The sequence below is a fragment of the Alligator mississippiensis genome, chromosome 13 (genome assembly GCF_030867095.1).
Source record: "Alligator mississippiensis isolate rAllMis1 chromosome 13, rAllMis1, whole genome shotgun sequence".
Classification (NCBI taxonomy): Eukaryota; Metazoa; Chordata; order Crocodylia; family Alligatoridae; genus Alligator; species Alligator mississippiensis.
Window position 1 is genome coordinate 8,979,198 of NC_081836.1, and position 19,663 is coordinate 8,998,860.

Here is a 19,663-nt window from a genome sequence, read left to right on the forward strand (position 1 = left end):
TGAGGTCAACCCCAGGTGGAAGTGATACAGTACCCCAGTTTCAGACTGCCCTTTATCAATACCTACTTCCCAGTTGGCCATGAAACATGGGCCAAAGCTCTTGCTGAGATGGGCTCCTATATTGAAGCTGCAAGTTCACATTAGGGTGGCTATCATAGAGGACACTCAGGTTTTCTGCTACTCTGCCCTCTATTGATATGAACCCCGACGCCTTTATATCCCTATTTTTCTCTTCGAGGTGTCCGGTTTTGTATCAATAGAGGACAACCAGACTGTCCTCTATGATGGCCACCCTAGTTCACATGTAACCGAGTCTTATCTGGGCCTCGACACTGAGCTGGCCCGGGGCATAATAAAGAGCCCTAATATATAATATAATAAAGAGCTCTAATATTAGAGCCAGCAGGTTCATGGCACCTCCCTGCACCGTACCTTGCTTTCCGGGTCTCGGTTGCTCCCGCACATGCTTAAATTCAATTTAAAAACATCAATAAAAGGAAAAATGCCTTTTTTTATAATACTCAACATTTATTTAAAAGTGCAATAAAAATAAACAGTTTTCCTGTCCCTGCAACACATGACTGGAAATGCCAGTCGGTAAAAACAGCCCAGCGACATCACTGTGCTCCATGTTCAGCCCCTGCAGGTCTGCGGGGGGCAGAGCTCCCACGGGCAGTGCTCTTGCCCCGGACCAGATAAAAGGGGCAGCGAGTCCACTTGTTTTCAGAGGCAAGGAAAACCTGTTGTTTTTTTTTCCCCCCTCCCCATTAAAATCTGCTCCATGCAAGGTCTCCAGGCTTAGGCACTGGCAGGCGGACCCCAGGCTCCTTGCAGAGCATTTTCCCACCGTGAGGAGTCTCACAGAAAGGAGGTTCTTTGGTAGAGCATCTTGCAATCCCAGGTCTCGGAGAGCAGGAAGTGGTGCCAGTCAAAACTGAGATGCATTTGACGGAGCTGGAATACTAATACTCCAAACTGAGAGAGCTTTTCTCTTTTTTTTCCCTTCCTCCTTCACTATTCTGTACAAATATTAAGCCGTCCCTGGAGCAAACCTATTTGGTATACACAGCGTTTGCCTCGGCACGTAGATATAGGGGAGGGGAAGCAGAGACAGGTCATACTGTGAGGCAGTGGGAGTGGGAATCGCAAGCGCCCGGCTCTAAGCCTGGGGCTCGGTTGAACAGCCTGCGGATGGGTGTGTAAGGGTAAGGCATTGCCCTTGAGTGATGGCTGAGCATACAGATGCATGACTCCTGACTACTTCTACCACCAGGAAGGGAGGATTTCATTTAGCTCAAGTGGTACATGCTGGCATAATTGAAGACTAAAGGTCTAATCCTGCCTCATCACTTGTCTGTCTTGCAACCTATCCAGGTGCTGTGCAGCCACTAGATGCTCTCTCGACACATGCAAAAGTCCATACACTAGTCCACCCCGTCAGCACACGGCAGTAGCACGGATTGCTCCCGGGGCTTTGGCAGAGCTGCACAGGACGGGAACAGCCAAATGGTGGTGGTGGAGATTTAGTACAACTGCTACGTAGACTGTTCCTGGGTCCAGGCCGGGCGCCCTGTCCCTCACGATGAACTTCACCTAGGCAAGCACTTCTGGCTTAGAGAGGACTGACCTTCTGAAGCCTGGAGGTATAGCAACACCCTTGCTGAATATACCCTTCACAGGCAAGCCCAGGGAAAGCTCCTAAACCAAGGAGTCATCTTCAGTTTTTACAAAACAATTTTTTTCTTGGTAAAAAAAAAAAAAAAAAATCTTAAATAAAAAAACAAAAATGAAAACAGAGCTTTCATGCCCTATGACATATCCGGAGGCACTTGCGCATAAATATCAGCCTAAATGCTTTTCAGGAAGCTGAGAAGGTCTTTCGCGGGAATAAGTTAGGTTGAGGCACGTTCCTAAGGTGTTTGCTTCACCTTCTTCAGTGGCCGGGGGAGCTGGGGCTGGCGTGCCCCACTGAAACCAAGGTACGTGAGAGAGGCCAAGGCTAAGGCAGGAAGGAGATGTTGTCTGCAGCGGCAGAACCGGGGAAGTGTGGACGTAAACATCGTAAATCCTGCAACCCAAAATGAGAGGAGGAAAAAACAGGCATCAAGAGGTGCATAATAGTGACACGCGCTTGTAGTAGGCACAGATGAGGAACTTCCCGGACAAGGAGGCTGTCCTTGCTAGGAGTCCGTGCTAAGAGATTGGGCCATGATCTGAAAACTACCTAGGCTTCCAATGTTGGTGGGATTATTAAGCAGTTCCCCAAAATAATTGTCTTGTTTAGAGAGAGTATTTTTTTCCCTCCCTCCTTCCCTAGAATCATAGAAAATGAGGGTTGGGAGGGCTCTCAGGAGGTCGCATCTAGTCCAACCCCCTGCTCAAAGCAGGACCAGCCCCAACTACATCATCCCAGCCAAAGCTTTGTCTAGCCGGGTCTTAAAAACCTCCAAGGATGGAGATTCAACTACCTCTCTGAATCACCTGTTCCAGTGTTTTACTACCTTCCTAGCGAGAAATTCTTCTGAATATCTAACCCCAACTTCCCCAGCTGCAACTTGAGACCGTCACTCCTTGTTCCTCCCCATACCATCACGGCTGAGCTAAGGGCAGCCAAAGAGCTGCAGTGTTTTCAGGGCACGTTAAGCTGAAGATCATGGCTGCTTTTCCCAGTGTAGACAGGGGCCACGGAGAGAGCTACATGTGCATCACATAAGACGCTGGATGTGGACTGGAATCAAGAGGATCCCTCCTCCGCCACCACCCTCCGGTGGGGTTTGGTTGGTTGCTAGCTGCACTATGAACCAAAGGGAAGCATCCATACCTGCATGGCCTCCATCCAGCTTTCCTTCCAGTCCCTTTATCGCCCGGTGTTGCTCATTCCTGAAACCCTCGGGCTCTTGATGTTCAGGTTCTCATAGACTGTGCCTGGGTCATCGTCAACCCTGTGAAGAGAGATGAGTCCTTGCTGTGAGTAGTGCTGCTACTCTGGGTCCTTTCCAAAGAGATGGCTGCTTGGGGGGGCAATGGGAAAGGGGGTCACTTGAGCAAATTCCTCTACCTTCCCCTTGTAACCTGTCTGAATGCAAGGCCTAGAACTACCTGCCTCCTCCACGTGCACCACATGCATTTGCATTTCACATCAGCTGTACCTCAGGCAGATCGAGCCCTCAGCATCCATCCAAGACCTGAGCTTTTGCCTACGTATGAATCGTATGTGCTGTGGATAAGAACACGTCTGGCACTTCCCATAGGCCTAAGAGCTAGAGCTGAGACACAACCTTGGGCTTTCTGGAGCAAGGGGCTGGATAGAAACCTGGATCCAATTCAGATTTTGACAAATCAATCTTAGCATTCGGGAACTAGCCGATCCAAAAAAATAAATAAAATAAAAAAATCCCACATCCAGACAACCTGAAATCCAGCCCAGAATTCATGAAACTGTGCAATGCTCAGCAGCTAGCAACTCGTTTTCTTTGGCTTCTTCCCAACACACATGCTCTCGTCCTGAGAGTCGCTGCCAGGTCCAGGCTCAACAGAAGCCAATAACTGGAATCAAAACCTCCAGAATTTGTAACATTTAGAGACCAGAGAAGAGTCGGCTCAGATCAGTGACTTGGAAAGTTTCTGAAGCTAGTGAAGAATCCAGACTGGGCACAGTCACTTCAGGGCAGGGTCTGACCACTTCCTTAGTAATTTAATGAAGGGGAACAGCTCTGGAAACATCACCCATTCATTCCTTGCAATTAGGGTGGCAAAGTGGCCTCTCCTACCATCTGCTGCCCTCTAGTGCATCCTGCAGAGCCCCCGTCCCGGACGTCTTACTGGAGATGGACTCAAATTCCCCAACTCAGCTCTTGTTTCCCAAACCATGGGAGTGATTTTGAAAGCAAGGTTCGGGGATGTCCTGATGCTGGGAGCATATCATGGCCTGTGCATTCACGGCCTCCGCTCAGGTGCTGGGTATGTGCTGACAGGCGCCAGCTTTCTTACTGCCGCTGTCTGGTTGCAGTTGTTGGCTGCACGAGTGATGGGTATGAGTGTGTGTGAGAGACTGGTTTAGTTCGTTCCCAGCTCAAATGAGACTCGGGCTGGTGCCCAAGTGAGTCGGTATCTGTGCTACAGGTGGACTAGCACCTCTCCGTGGGAGCAGCCAGCCCTCTGCTGCTGCCAAACCCTAGCCGAGTGCAATTTTACAGTCTTATCAAGGTGCTTCAGGAACTTTTGTAGCTAAAAGCCTCTGATATCCTATATCCGTGTGCTCCTCCACCCTCTCATACCCCCAAATTCACCCCTTAACTCTCTTTCTCTTCCTGCCTTCACCCTCCATGTTCCTTTTAACCCCGTATCTCACTGCATGCCCCTCTACACGATCCTACTGTTACTCTCCTGCTTTGCCTGCCTCTCCCATGGCTCAAGATGGATCTCCTTGGCAAGGCAAAAGAAAAAGCAGTTGATTAAATACTTGTAGGCTGGCTGCTCCCCTGTGTACTGCAAAAACAGAACACATCAGCAGGGCAAGACATGACTGTATTTGCCTAATGCACCTGTGTAAGTACTGATCGTTCTCCTCTTTCTAAGCGCTCTAAGAGGAGTATTCACATGCAGGAAGAGCCGGTGGGGTGAAAATTGCCAACGACCAGGACTATGTTCATTGTGCTCCCTGTTGGAGAACCACAGGGTTGGAAGGGACCTCAAGGGTCATTACACTCCAACCCCTTGCACCGATGCAGGGTTGGCTGCTCCTAAACCATCCCACACACAGGCCCACCCTGCCTGTTCCTGATAGACTCCCGTGAAGAAGATCCCACAACTTTCTCCGGGGGATTACTCCATTGTCCTGCTGCTCTGACAGTCAGGGAGTTTTTCCTGAGATTTGATTTTACATCTGCTTTGCTGCAGCTCTCGACCCATTGCCTCGTGTCTTGTCCAAAGGAGAATGTCATCTTTCTCCTGACAGCCGCTGACATATCCGAGACCTGTGGTCAGGAATTCCCCTTCCACCTCCCCACGGCCATGCTCTTTTTCTCCCAATGAAGCAAACTTAGTTCTTAGCAACTTTCCTCATACACCAGCCCCTTGTTCAACTTCACTGTCTGGTGTTTTTCCAGTCTCTCTGCATCGCCCTTAAAATTAAGCGCTTAAAAACCGGACACGCAACTGCAGCTGAGGCCTCATCAGCACAGAATGGTAGTCCTATTGATACCTCCTAACACACACACACACAACTTACGCAGGCCGGGCTCGGGGTGAGGGGGGCTGTGCCTTGGCTCTGCCTTTTTCCATTGGTGAATATCCGATATTCAAGTAGTCTCGCTCTTTTGCCTTACTCCTCTGCAAGAGAGAAGACAAGTTAGGTAGGCAAGGAGGAAGGGTGGCTACAAGCAGCCAGAGTATGTTTTGGGAAGCTGGCTGGCCCGCTGCAAACACCAGACCAAGTAGAGAAGGTGGATTTCATGGAAAAGTGAAAATCAGCATGCCATGAAATTGCCATGTCGTGGACATTTCAACTGCTCTGCCACTGAACAAAGAGCAGCCCAAACCAGCCTGCTTGGATCCACAGTCTGTCGGGATTTATGGCAGGAGACCCATTCACACTCTTGAAGCAGAGTGAGTTTCATTCTGGATTTGCCCTTGATGCATTCAATGCCGGGGCTTGGATCCTCCCTGTGACTTCCAGGAGTCTCCATTCACACTGAGGAGCTGAGTTCAAGACACATCTTGCTATTAATACAGTTCCCTGGGTACACCCAGCATTGCTGCTCTTTCACAGGACCCACCTGCTCCTCTTCTAGCCTCTTCTGCTCTGCCTCAATGTACTGCTGCACTGCCATGTAAACGAATTTGTACTGCGCCTCGGTCTGCACCATGCCAGAGCGCTGCCGGCGCACCATCTGGATGGTCTTGGGGATGTCTATGTCGCAGTCCAACCCTGCAAGGATCAGAAACAGAGTGAGATTTCAGAGGGGGTGATGGGGACAGCCCCGTTCTGTTGCCAAACCCAGGCCTTCCTGTGCAAGATGATTTTGTGGAACAGATGACATGAGGATGAGCTGTTACGGAAAAGGATTTAATGTAGATCCCCTTGTCTAGGAACACAGGACAAGCATTGGGTGGCTGAGACCAACCCCTTGTCACAACCATGTCACACAAACCCTCCCCATAGGCATATGGCTCTATCCTGAGGACCTGGTGGAGAACTCTCTCCTGGGCTGAGCATTTCAGAGGATGGGAGATGATTCCCCGTGACCTTCCAGAGGCGACTTAACTACTTTCTATAAAGCCCTGCAGGGTTCATCTATATTGTATGCACAAAGGAAGTGGGTCCTAAAGGAGATGCTCAGGTTGAAATCCTGGCCCCCCTGAATCCCCCAAACCCATATACTTTGGTGGGGCTGGGATGCTGCCCTGTGCTTCATCCACAACTTGTTACTTGCTCATGTGCTTGTCTGGGGAGGGGAAGATTTCTTCCTCCAGGGATGCGGAGGTCTGCCTCCTCTAGTAGAGGAGGACCTTCCATTGTGGGAAGGTGTCTCCCTCATCCCTCCTGCTACTCTTACATCAAAGCCCAAGAGCAGTCTGGACTCACTGAGCTGGAGACCTTCAGGCTCTTTGCATCCCTAGAAGGAATGGGTTAGACTGTCTGCTTTTTTCAGTGGGCCAGCTGGGGCAAAGGAATACCAACAGCCATGTAGCAGATCCTTATTCATACCTTGTCTGTGAATAATGTCCACCAGAATATCGATCACGATGATGGTGCCCGTGCGTCCTATTCCAGCACTGGGTTGGGGGAAGAGGGAGAGAGGTCAGTGTGGGAAGATTCACAATATGTCCCTCACCCTGAGATGATGAGCCAGGGCTGTGTGCCCTCCACCTGCACACCTGGCTCATCAAGGCTGACATCTGTAACACCCACCATAAAAACAAGACTTGCCCAAAGCAGAGCCCTTTAGAGAGGCATCATAGGCTCATCTGAGCATTCAACTAGGAGCCAGGAGCTCCTGAGTGCTGGACCTAGCTCCAATACTCATGCTATGCCTCAGTTTGCCCATCCATTAAAGTCATATAGGAGGGTTACATATTTAGCACTATGCTCCGGGAAGAAGGAAGCTTATTGCAAGGCCTGAAGAAGCAGCTTAATGTCATTTACCTCCACTGACCACAAGCTGCTCATATGTGCAACGACCACCAGCCCCATCTTGACTGGGGAGAAACCAGAGGAAGCCAAGGCTCTCGGGCACGTACCTGCAGTGCACGATGATCGGCCCGGTGTCTGGAATGCTTCGCTGTGCTCGGTTCACTTGGTCCAGAAAGCTGAGAACCCCCCCTGGCTCATTGGGCACGCCGTGGTCTGGCCAGCTGAAGTATTGGTAATGCTTGACCAGGCGGGGATGTTCATGCTGCAGGGAGGAGAGCCCAGGCCCATGGTGAGAATGCACTGCATGCTACAGGCTCACACTGAAGGCACCTGGGCCCCTTTCAGTAATTTTTCTGTCTGGATGGTCTTATATGGGACTTACCTGTCCTCTTCCCCCCCCCAAATCCCCCAGTCAGTCTGGAAACCCACTTTCTATTCAGATGGAAAGCAAACATCTTCATTTCTCTGCTGCACAGCCCCCATTCTGCTCAGTTTTCCATGGTCTCCCCACAGCCATGTGTCCTCTGCTGTCCATAATTTTCCTTTCTGTACCTATATTCTGACTGGGACACCATGCCCCACCACACACGCTGCCAGTTAGACCTTCCCAGCTGGCTGATGCCCGCTGATTTGAGGCCAGAGTTTGGCTTAGGGACATGCTGTGTCCTTTTACACAGCAAAGCAGGCAAATAAGAAGGCACCGATGCATGCGAGGCTGGGTTCAAGGAGGCTGTTCCTCCCAATGTTAAATGCTCCTGATGCTCATGACTTCCCCAGGACTCTATGCAAAGCCAAATTATGAGAAGTGCCACCCACCATGACAGCAGCTCAGGAAGCCTACAGTGAGCCAGTGCCCAGCAGGCTCTAAAAAGCCAATGAATGCCAGAGCTGTCATCATTGGGGTGATTCAATAAAATAAGATGAAATATTTATTTACCAGCAGCACACAGTCCCAAGGGGACAAGCTGGCTCCCTCCCATGCTTTACCCAAGGCAAGCCCAGCAGCGGTCCCTGCCAGCCTGGCATGTAGGATGACCCTGAGGCATCTCACCCTGTCTGTCCGCGAGATCTCCAGCTCCCGGAGATAGTAGCCCTGGGCTTCACGTTCGCTCACGTTTTGCACACAGATGTGGCCGTACTCTTTGGTGCAGTTCTTGTCCGGCCAGTAACGGTAGCATTTATTCTGGGGGGACACAAAGGAACTGGGGTCATTATTCAGGACCGGTGAGGTGGCTGGAAACCCAATGACACCCGACTGTACTGTTGAGTATTAAGGACACCACTTCTAACACAGCACCCCCAAGCAGGTTGTGGGTAGTGAGGCCTGAACAAAAGAGCCCTCGTCCTTCTGGATGTGCTCGGGTCCCTCCTCTCAGTCATGAAGTGCAGGCAACTTGGCTTCCACTAACAAGCAACAAAGCAGCACATGGGGTGGGGTTGTATTTCCACTTCTATGGATCTGAACAGAGAATAACAGAAGCCCATGCTGGAGAAGAATGATGCTTTACTCGACAGGTCTCTTGGCTCTGGTGAGGATCCTGGTGTGGGAATGCACCGCTCAACCACATGAAACGTGCATGGGTTTCAGACTATGAACCTGCATCTCAGTTGGCAAGTACCTGGCACATCGAAAGGGAGGTTGAGAGCTGCCCAAGGTCATACAGCAGCAGAGGGAGGAAGTGAACCCAGGCATTCTGCTCCCATTTCCCCAGCTGTAAAGCATCACCCTAATCTCTTCAGCAGAAAGTCTGATCAACCAAAGTCCAATGGGAACAGCCATGCCTTTGCAGGAGGGTAAATAATCCAGAGCATCATCTGGGTGGAACTGCTGGCTCCTAGCAGGGCTTCCACACAAGGCCTTCATGCCAGTGTAGAAACATGATATAAAGAGAGAGAGAGACCACATCCAGATGGAGCACTGCTAGTGCAAACTAGACCTCAGTCACCTCTCATCAGTGGCAGCAATCTGCTAAATGGTTTTCTTGGTAATCTACCATATTACTTTATCCCTCCACCTCTGTCTGCATTATGGAAATTTATGTAGGTGAATCTCAGCCAGGTTGTAGAACCGTAGCTCATCCCTCATCCGGCTGCCTGCAACCCACCACCCTACACATGCTCTCTGGGTTTGTTGGATGAAATGCAAAGTTTCCCTTCTCTTTCCCATCAGCAGTGACTGTACAGTGCCTGGATCATGAGGGCTGGCCATAAATATTTATGGTATGGCATTGGCTGGGAAGAGCAGAACGTCACGCTTCTTTCATGAGCAGCGCAACGGAGAGACAATGGTATGCCAAGTAGGTAGGGAGAGAGGTCAATGCAATATTGGTGCTGGCAAAAATGATATTGGAGTGTTTTGCCTTGGTCAAGGCTAGAGCAGCATCCTGCCTTCTTGATCCTCAATCCTAGGGACTTCTCTTCCCTACAAAGCAAAATAATTCATCTTCCCTGGCAGAGTTCAATTGCACGAGGGAGAATTGTGATATTTCAGCAGTATTATGGGTAAGTAGATGCAGCTGCCATACAGGGCAACACAGGCAAGTTAACAACCTTTGCACTGTTTGCCCTTCAAGTTCTTAGTGATTGCTCGGGCTCCCAAAAAGCCAATAGTAATTAGACCAAATCATTTACAGCAACAGGGCTTCATTACCTGCCATTGCAGGCGACCTCTGAGAGAGGCTGAATGCCTATGAGGAAACGATCCCTGTATTTGCTTTGACAGCAGCGATGCAAGTGTAGGAGATGCTGACCAAGCTCAGGGTCTAGGGCAGTGGGTTGATGCAGAGCCCTTTAAATTTGAAAGCACTGGGTTCATGCCAAGGCTGACATGCGAGTCTTCTCCCCAAGCAGAATTTGTCACAACTGGCTGCAGCTGCTTAGGGCTCCAGACAGGACTGGGCTGGGTAAGTTTGGGGTGCATGCTGCAGGGCAAGACGGAGGTGTGGGTGTCCATTGTGTAGTGCGAGGGTTTATCTTTCCCAGCAGCTCCACACCTGGCTTCCGCAGCCCTTAGCTTGTGCTTTGCTCGCATTGCACCACTAGTTGGTCCCCATCACAAGGTGCCAAGACTATGCATCACCCAGAAGGGCCTGGTGAAGGAGAGTAATAGGAAAGCACTGGGGGGGCCTGTGGCTTCACATACAAGAACTGCACCTCTGGCTGATGAGCTGGTGACACTCACCCTGCCTCGTTCCACTTCCTTAGTCGTCATGACAATGACGTGGGTATTCTCCTGGTACACCATGGCCCAGAAGTCGTTCACTGTGGTCTGCAGGCAGCCCTGGGTGGCGATGTACACCTTGCAGTGCTCTGAGTTTCTTCCATCTTCGAGAATGCTCTATGGAGACGGCAGCGACAGAAATATGGGTATGACTGCTGACTGCTCGGGGCTTCACTATAGCAGTTCTTGGGCAGAGAGGAGCGGGGGTCCCAAAGGAGGCAGCAACCTGAAGGGTTCAAACCCTTCCAAAGGCATCTGCCCCCTGATGCTGCAGAACTCCTTCTACACGTCACTCTGGAATCATTCAGCCTCTAAATACCTGATGCTTAGTCTCAAATGTGACTCCCTCCCTAGCAGGTCTGTGGTGGGTCTGGTTGCAATCTGCTCCCTGGCAAGCTAAGACTACGAGGCTGCTTAGAGGGGTCTGGCTGAACCAGAGCAGAAAGCGAGTGATCCCATCGCTCTGCAAAGGCTGGGTGTGTCTATGCCTGAGCGGCTCCACCAGGCTTCACATTGGTTTCAGCTCACAGGTGATGATGAGTTTGATCTTGCAGGCAACCTCTGGAAAGAGCAAGCCTGTTCAGTGCAACCGGCTCAGGGAGGAGGGATTTTGCTGGAAGAGTTGTGAGGGGTCAGGCAGGACAGGGTGACTGCTAGAAGTAGCCTAGTCTCCGAGCAGCCTGAGTGCCAGCAATTTAAAACAGAGCCAAGTGCTCCTGCTCTCCACGTCAGTCACCCTGATCCTCCCCGTGTCTGTCTCCTAAAATGACTTCACTGTGGCCACTGTATCTCCTCTGAGCAATGGGAAAAAGTGCTGCAGGTCCCATTCTGAAGACACCATTTCCCTTTGTGATGTCTCCCCACCTGCCCACAGGTACAGCTGCTGCAGGCTGAGGGAGACTGACTTAATCCTAAGACACCACCCCTTTCTTCCTCCACGCTCACCTTGATGTAGTTGGCGTTGATGTAGTCTGATCCCGGCACACTCTCATCCACCTCTCGGAGCGCCACCCGCGTGGTATCAACTGGATGGGAACAGATACCACGTTGAAGGGGTCGCCCCAGCCATACACGCATGAACATGACTGCTGCACGTCGGGACACGGGAATTCACCTGCAGGGGCTCCCAGCACTGGGCGTGAGAGCTCTGCTGAGCAGGTCAGCACATGACCAGCTGCGTATGTTAGGCTACTTTCCACTCGGGGGATGCCGTGGGTGAAACTTCCCCCTGTCCCACCTCCCTAGTGATGCTCAACAGGAGGCTCTTCCACCAGGCCTGGGATATGCCACAAACCCCATAATTTAGGCTGAGACGCCACGGTGAGGAGCAGCATCATACAACCTGAGATGGACAGATCCAGGTTTCCTGTGGCGGGTGGTTTAGCTCTGGTTTCATGCAATTTCCTCCCCGCTCCCAAATTCGATATGGCATTTGCCCAATTCCTAAGCAGATGATTCACTGGGGAACATCCCATAGGTTCGAGCCTCTCCCAGCACCACAGTGCAGTCCCAGTCACCAAAAGTGAATCGACCCCTGGAAAGTTGTGGAGGACAGAGAAATGACAGCCAGCATCTCCTTACAGGGCAGGATGTTCTTGTAGCGGTTCTTGGCTTTGTTCTCCAGGCGCTGTCCTTCCTTCCTGGGGTAGAGAAGCTTGCACTCCTGCTGCTGCAGCATCTGGGGAGAAGGGGACACACGAATGGGCAGTGACATGGAGACACCGGTGCCCCCAGATGTCACAGAGGGAAGCAGAGCTGTCAATTGGAAAGGGGGAGGGAGAAGGTACCAGGAGGGAGCTCCCTGAGACACAGCCTCAGGATATACAGGATAAGTTAGGACCCCAATGGGTTGCTCAAACAGCCTTCACAGTGGAAGGAGCTCCAGCTGCAGGACACTTCAAACCTCAGCTGCGAGGAGGGGAATTAGGAGGGAACACCCTCGGTTGGGGGAAAAACCAGGGTAGGCTGTCCGCAGGTGCTAGCTCACAAGCAAGAGCCCTGCCTCATGGACGGGGAGAGGGGAAGAGCTCCGGTACCTCAAACTCCTCCCAAAACCCTTGCTTGGCCTTCTCGCTGTGATCTGCCATTTTGTTCAGCTCCTTCACTCTGTTTTCGATGTTGGCCGCATTGATGCGCGTGGCGTTAAACGGCTGAAAGGCAAGAGGGTGCAGAGTGGGGGAACGCATGTCAAAGCAGGGAGGGAGGGGGAAATGCCTGCCTCTCCCACGATGGTCCCCACCCCAAAGTAAGATCCTCCACCCTTCAGCTTTGGATTGACCCTGCAGTTATCATGCTGGCCTGGCTGCCCTTGGATGGGGTAATGGCTATTGGAACTAAATCCTTGATTACTGGATCTTAACATTGGAGACTGTGCTATTGCAGGTTTAAAGAAATCAGCCCAGGCTTGGTTGCTCAGATTAGGTCAGTGATTCTCAGCGAAGGTACCGGGACATCCTTTGAAGGGTGCTGGAGGAAATGAGGAGATAAGCAGATAAGGGCAGGTTCAGGTTCTCCCTGCTTGACCGCTCCCCTGCTCCCACTGTCTGGCCCCTCTGCAAGGAGGTCAGCATTGTAATTAATAAGTAAGTTTTTGACATAGGGTGCTGCTCAATTCACAAAAGCTATGGACAGGTGCTTTGAGTCTAACAAGGGGTGCCTAAAAAGGTTGGGAACCACTGGACTAGGTCAAGAAATGCCTATAGGCCAGGTGAGAGAGACATGAAGCTATGCCGTGTCAGCACGGCAATCGCTGGGGCAATGCTTGTTCATGCAGCAGGCTGCAGGTAGAGGTGGAGTTTGTGCACGCCGAGCCCGTGGCACGCCAGGCTGGTCTGGACCTCACCTGTTTCAGATGAACCACAGCTCCGGATTTCTCCACCATGGGGTTCTTCTTGTAGTGCTCCACCAGGTCCGTGAGCGTGTCGAACCTTTCGCCTCCTCCAACATCGTACTTCCCATCCAGCTGTGGGAGGAAGCGGGTGATGGTCAGGGTGATCGCCCTGGGGCTGATTCAGTTCCTCTTGAAGTGGGCTAGGCTCTCCCGACCCAGCTATCATGGGAACTGGATGGGGCAAGCAAGAAGCACCTGGCTTTCCCCTTCTTAAGAGGAAGCTTGGGGTTTCCCACCTGGTAGCGGATCATCACGTGAGTCACTCGAGGCTTCCGGTCACCCGTTTCCATCTTCTCTTCGTTGGTCAGCACTGATAAGACAAAGTCTCCTGGTTTGCTCTGGCTTTCCCGTACCAGAAAGCTCCCTGGCTTGCCTTTCTCAGTCAAGAGCTTCTCTGCCTCCTTGCCCGTCAGGTGTCCGTGGTACCACCTAGACAACAGGGAGGGAGATCAGGATGGTGGGGGCAGGTTCACAGACACAGCAGCCCTCAGAGGACAGCCAAATGTCTGATTTCCCCTCCCCTCTATGGTGTGATGGTGACTCAGTTGCTACTAAAACATTTCCTCTGCTCACTGGAAACCAGGCCAAAATCTCACCCAGCTTCTGCCAGTCAAACATGAGACTTAGAGCAGGGAGAACGGAGATGAGAAAAGGTTAAGAGGTGTCACCCACTCTGCCCAAACCCAGAGACAAGCCTCTTGGGCAAAGTGAGGAGGCCACATTTGTAGACCTGAACTGCCTGCGTGTCCTTGGCAGTCACGGGACATGGTCTTCAGAGTCCCATCCCCACTACATATTTGCCCCAGTTGCATTTCTCCATCAGTGCTTCAGCGGATGTCAGGGATTGCTTTGCTCCTCTGGGCTAAGGTGAAACGGCAGTCGCAGCCTCAAAGCATGCAGCACTTTAATAGACTAGTCCGTCCCCCACCTTGGGAATCGGACTCCATTTAAGTTGCAGGTGAAATCATTTTGGCAGAGCTCATTAGGGAAGCTCTGTATTTAAAGCCAAGTGCAGAGCTAGCAGTCTGCAGCCTGGGAAAGCGCACACCTGGAGGAAGGAGGTCAGGAGTGAGGTGCATTGCTTGCACTGTACGTTGGTGTGCGAGCCTGCGCAGCGCCAGCCCCGCTGCTCCGTTAGCAGTGTCAAGCCCAGGAAACGCCCCTCTGGATCTGACGGACACAAATAACTGCTGTGGCTTCTGGTTCCTGCTGCGCTGAGAGTTGGGAATGATAGCTAAGCCCCGTCGGCTTTGAGACGCTGCAATCAATCCGGTGCCTGGAGGGCCGGCGTGAGCTGCTCACTGTTCCACGCCGTCTCCAGTAGATGGCAGCTGCAATATGCTCTGGGCAGCGGGTAGGCAAGATTTAATTAAAGGAGAGATTGTGCTGAAATGGCACTTTCATCTGTGGAACCTCTGGCTCTATACCCAGGTGCCTGTTAGGTTACCTAGTAAATGAGAAGTATCGCTGAGAAGTAACTCTGTTCCTCCCAGCTGCTACTTCTCCATCACAGCCACTGAGCTATGCTGCCTTTGTTCCTGGAGTACAGCTTTAGTTACTGCATGTGAACTCGAGCTTTGAGAGCAGGCAGCTGAGACAATGGCATTGCGAAAAGGACCGATGGCCTCCAGAGTTAAGGTCCTGGCCTGGGGATTAAGAGATTGGGCTGGGTTCCCGGCTCCAGCGCAGAATGCCCCGTGTGATCTGGACCCACTCGTTTCATCTTCCTCTGCATCAGGCGTCCGTCTGGAAAGTGGGAAAGAGAGTGTACAGCCTCCCAGTCTGGAGGTATGTCTTCCTGGCAGTCAGCGAGACACCTGGACTAGCTTTCCTGGGGCTGGCTCGGGAACTGGCAGTCACGTTGCACAGCTGCACAGACCTCCGGGTGGGCCGATCCAGCCTGTAACAGAAGTGGGCTCTGAAACCCGAGCTGAGCTCCATTCTGCCATAGCTTGATTGTGACTGGTACCCAGCATCTCATCCAGTTAGACACTGAGAGCAGCTTCCCCCCAACCTGGGGCATTTCCTCCTCGTGCTAGGTTAGTAGTTTTGAGCGAATGCCTCGTGGGCCCCTCTTGGACAAGGCTGCCTCATGGCCTGCAAGCTGAGCTGCCAGGAATTCAGAGAGCTCAAAATAATCTTCCTGGGACGATGCAATGGCATCACGTCATGTCTCGGCAGCTCTGTCCCAGAGGACGGAGTTTGCAGAGGGGCGGCATGTGAGGACGCATCTTCTAGACGGCTTGCTCTGGGAGATGCTTGAAGAGCAAATGGCTTCGTGCGGGCTGCAGATGGGATCCGGGCTGCGTGTCTGCGTGGGTTTTGTTACCAGGGGAAGTGATGGAACGACAGCACTCAGGGAGAGAGGGCTGGGTACTTCACATGGCCCTCAGCATTGCTCTGCGTCCCTCCTACCAGCGTCTACTAGAGTCTTCCTGCCACTCTGCCAGCCCCCAAGTCCAGTCCAAGACACGCTCCATGCCCCCGTGATGCTGTCCCTCAATCCTGGTCCCTGGCTAAGCTCCCCACGCACAGTCCTGCCCCTTGTATGCCAAGCTCTGGCCCCCCACTTTCCTAACACGGCAGTGATGACTGATTTGATTAGGTGCTGGCACGGAGCAGAAACCTTTTCCAGCCAGAGTGGAAATCCATAGGCAGGGTGGTTCCACTTTTCCAGGGTTTTGGCTGGCGTGAACTACTGATGCTTTTCACACCGCAAGCTGGAATGTGCAAATAAACCTTCCTAGCACATGAGCTGAAGGGACTTCCCTGCCCCTGGGCTGGGGCGACTCACATGATCGGGCTGAGGGAGCAGCTCTGCTCCATTTCAGGAAGTGAGACTGCAGCACCGACTGACTGTAGCTGCTAAAGTTAGAGTCACTAGGATCCTTCCGGGGCATCTCTGCCTGCCTGCCCATGTCTTCGCCTTTCCAGTCCAGGCTTGTCAGCTTCCTGTGGGCATGTGACGCTGGGGAAGTCCAGGAGGTAGAAATCTGACCGCAAGGCCCCAGGGGTGGGAGGGTCACCAGCAAGGACTTGAGGAAGCAACTGGAGGCCATAGGAGGTGAGTTAAAATTACTCCAGTCAGTTAAAGAGATCCTCGCTAAGGGCGGCTGCTAATTTGGAGCTCAGCACCCTTGCAAGCAGGTGGCAGGGGACCCCGCACCGTCCTGTGTTGCTACACAGGGAAGAAACCAGGCTGGCTGGGACAGGGGAGGGACAATCAGATGCCAATAATGAGTAACATGACCCACAAGTGCCCGACTTCAGGCTTGGTCCCAAACCTGGCACAAGTCTGACCCCAGGCAGTGAGCAAGCCTCGACAGGGTGATGGATGGAGAGCTGCCCTTGCAAGCACACGGAGACCTGCGTGGGATTGTGTAGATGTGGGGCTATGAGCTCACCTCTCCGAGGTAGGGTCCTGGCAGTTCAGAGGGTACTTGAGCTCGATGACGTTGCTGTTCTTCTCCCGCAGCAGCCCCTGCTGCTCCGTGTAGTACTGCACCAGCTCCGCGAGCGTGGCAAACTTCTCCCCTCCATACAGGTCGTAGTAGTCGCCGGTATTTTGGATCTTAATGTGCGTCACCTCGTCGTTCCGCCTGGCGTGGGGGGTGAAGGAAGAGGGTAAAACACTGTAAGCATCAGAGCTCAGGAGCTGGAGAGTTCAATGCCCCACCACCCTGCCAAGATTCAGACCTAATGCAAGCAACAATAAGGACGCTTAGCTCCTGGTGGGCACTTTCCACAGACCCAGCCCTTTCACCTCCCAAAAGCATTTTACTGCCTTCTCCTTTGCACTCAGAGCTAATTCTGCTGGCTAGTCAGAAACCCTTGCCTGCCAGTGAGATCTAGATATGCAGCCTCTTCCAGTCTTCTGCCCTGGGCAGTACCTAGTTGAATTGTGCGACAGGCTAACTCAGAGGTTCTCAACTTTTTCACACTTGAGGCACCCCTCAAGAGACCCAAGGCACTCCTTGATGGACTTGAAGCACCCCTCAAGAAATGCCAGCTCTTAATTTTCACTTGTTTTTTTTGACTAGAGAAAAAGAAAAGAGCGACTCTTCTGTTGCAAAAGGACTCGGAAAGACAGCAACAGCTCCGGATGTTTTTAACAGTATGGATCCCTGTCTGAAAACTCTGGGTTTGTCTTGTGAATCGTGTTTGTACACCTAACAGCACTGACACTGTTACACCCTTGACAGGATCTCATGGCACCCTGGTTGAGAATCACTGGTGTTAGGTCATTGTGATGATAACTACCTCTGTTTTGCAGATGGGGGAAACAAAGGCACAGGAAAAGAGGTGTGTTGCCCAGATTCATATCCCCAGCAACACTGGCAGATCCAAACATACACTGCCCCTTTGCTCTTCTCTCGATTTACAGCACTGAAAGAGTTAATGGCTTTTGCTGTGCTCCTGGTCCTCATAAGTGTGCGTGCATGCGTGTGTGTGTTATCAGCTTATTCCAAGAGCCCCTCAGCCCTCATAAAACCCAGCCTGCTCCTTCAGAAGCCCTTGCTAACCTTTCTGAGAGGCAGGCTAATTGCATTTTAAATGCACTTAGCAGCCTCCCTGCTGAGCTCAGGCACAGTGGCTGGAAGCCCATCGCTTGATGGACGAGCTGGGCTGGAGAGATTTTAAAAATCCAGTAGAGAAAGAGAAGCTCACCAGCATGGTGTGGCTCCCAGCCCACTCCATTTGTTGCCAAAGCAACCACTACAGCGAGATGGAGGAGCCTGGGGAACTATGAGGGATGGCGGAAGAGCCACTGGCCTCAGACGGGACAGGCTGCAATGTGCAATGCAACCCAGGCACGAAGCTCACTGAAGCCAGTGGCAGGGTTGCCTCCTGTAAGCTACTCCCAAAACAGTGTGAGTGTGGGCACATGGGCATATACCACAGGTCTATACCCAAAGTGATTCACACTTGCAGCAGCCTGAGCTCAGGTTTGCACTTTTGACGATCTGGTATCATTACAGGTGCAGACAGAAGTGCAGCTCCCCAGTGTAATTCATAGCGCTTTGCAGGAAGCACTATGAGTTACAGCGATCCCCTGGACCTAACAGACACTTGCTGTTGGGTTCATGGCACTGGGGGACTCAGCTGCAATTTGGAGTGGGCGCAGGTCTGCAGCTGCTTTCCCCTCCCCTTCCAGTCCCAGTTCTGTCTTTCAAATGGGCGGGGAGGGAACAGAGGGAGTTTGGTCTAGGTTTTTTTTAGCCAACTCTGGAGGGTGGGGCAGCTGGATTGGAGCCCCCCAACCTTGGAGGGGGCTCCAATCCACTCACCCCATCCTCCAGTGCCAGCTGATAAAACCCCAGACTAAACTCCCTTCAACTCTTCCCCAATTCCCATTCTGAAGGCAGCGCCAGGAGCAGGGCAGAGCTGTGCCAGCCCACCGCTGCTCCCAGCGCCTGCAGGCAGATGTTAACGAAGGCGCTCTGTTTTGGAGCATTTTCATCTGAACCCTCATGCAACGTTCATGCTTGTGTTCGGTCATGGCTGTAGAACGCTTTCCAGTGGCCAGATCAAGCAAAAATTATCACTTCTGTCTGCGCCTAATATTTAGCCCCCCTTCACTCTAGATAGGCCCTTGGAGTAGCAGGTAGTGGTTCCCAGGGAAGGAGAAAGCACTCATCAGATATTCCTCTCCAGCCAGTTGTAGAGTTCAGTATGGGATGCAAGCAAATGAACCTCGGCAAGCATGCATGGGATGCCCCACCAGTGAAATGGAGCCAGCACCGATGAAGCCACATGGGCTTAACCCAGCTCACTGTCCAGGCCTGGCCTGTCAACCTTTTTACAGCCTAGAATTTATCCCTTCATCTGTGCTCCTGTCTTTTCATTATTGAAGCACTGGCAGCACAATCACTTGGGCATCCCAAGACCATGAGGTCAAAAGGGAGGCTAGTGACATCACAGCAGCAGCAGGTATTCAACGGGGACGTTGGATTTAATTGTTCCGAGCAAGAGAAAGGGAATAAAGTGGAGGTCAAAACAAATGGCTTTTGCAAGAGAGCATCTCTTCTCCTTCAGGCATGCTTCTGCAGAGCAAGCCCCTTCTGAGCACAGAGCTGTGCCCGCCAATTATTTAGCATCAACAAAGCTTTTGAAGCAGCAGCAGCAGAGGCGTTCGAAGCGCTGTCACTGTTTCTGATCCCTCAGCGACCCGCAGCAAAATCCCAGCTCCCGGGAACGCGGCAGCACCCACGCATTCCCCTTCAACTCCGCCTCCTCCACCGTATGTCAGCCTCCCCGCTGTGGGGCCAGACCTCTGCCTCGGGTAAACTGCTGTAGGCTCACAATGAATGTAGCACTAGGCTCATTTACTCCAGGTAGCGAGATCTGGCTGCTTGCATTCTGCCTTGCCCAAGACCGAAATGTGTGATGTGCTTTAAGGACTGGGAGGCTCCTCCCT

The 19,663-nt window shown here is 52.1% G+C and overlaps 1 protein-coding gene across 2 annotated transcripts in view; it reads right to left on the reverse strand.

Annotated features, from left to right (window-relative positions):
* Positions 1-491: 491 nt before the first annotated feature.
* The window catches only part of LOC102562607 (tyrosine-protein phosphatase non-receptor type 11), a 75,461-nt gene continuing 56,289 nt past the window's right edge, over positions 492-19,663 (reverse strand). For both annotated transcript variants that reach the window (XM_014610099.3, XM_059716260.1), the window contains exons 3-16: positions 16,650-16,844; positions 13,482-13,674; positions 13,198-13,317; positions 12,392-12,505; positions 11,937-12,033; positions 11,301-11,380; positions 10,317-10,472; positions 8,187-8,318; positions 7,243-7,397; positions 6,710-6,777; positions 5,778-5,929; positions 5,231-5,331; positions 2,822-2,942; positions 492-2,068 (exon numbers count right to left, since the gene is read on the reverse strand). In XM_014610099.3, coding sequence (XP_014465585.1) covers positions 2,858-2,942; positions 5,231-5,331; positions 5,778-5,929; positions 6,710-6,777; positions 7,243-7,397; positions 8,187-8,318; positions 10,317-10,472; positions 11,301-11,380; positions 11,937-12,033; positions 12,392-12,505; positions 13,198-13,317; positions 13,482-13,674; positions 16,650-16,844 — 1,648 coding nt within the window. In that variant the 3' untranslated portion in view covers positions 492-2,068; positions 2,822-2,857. The remainder of the gene's footprint in view (positions 2,069-2,821; positions 2,943-5,230; positions 5,332-5,777; positions 5,930-6,709; positions 6,778-7,242; positions 7,398-8,186; positions 8,319-10,316; positions 10,473-11,300; positions 11,381-11,936; positions 12,034-12,391; positions 12,506-13,197; positions 13,318-13,481; positions 13,675-16,649; positions 16,845-19,663) is intronic.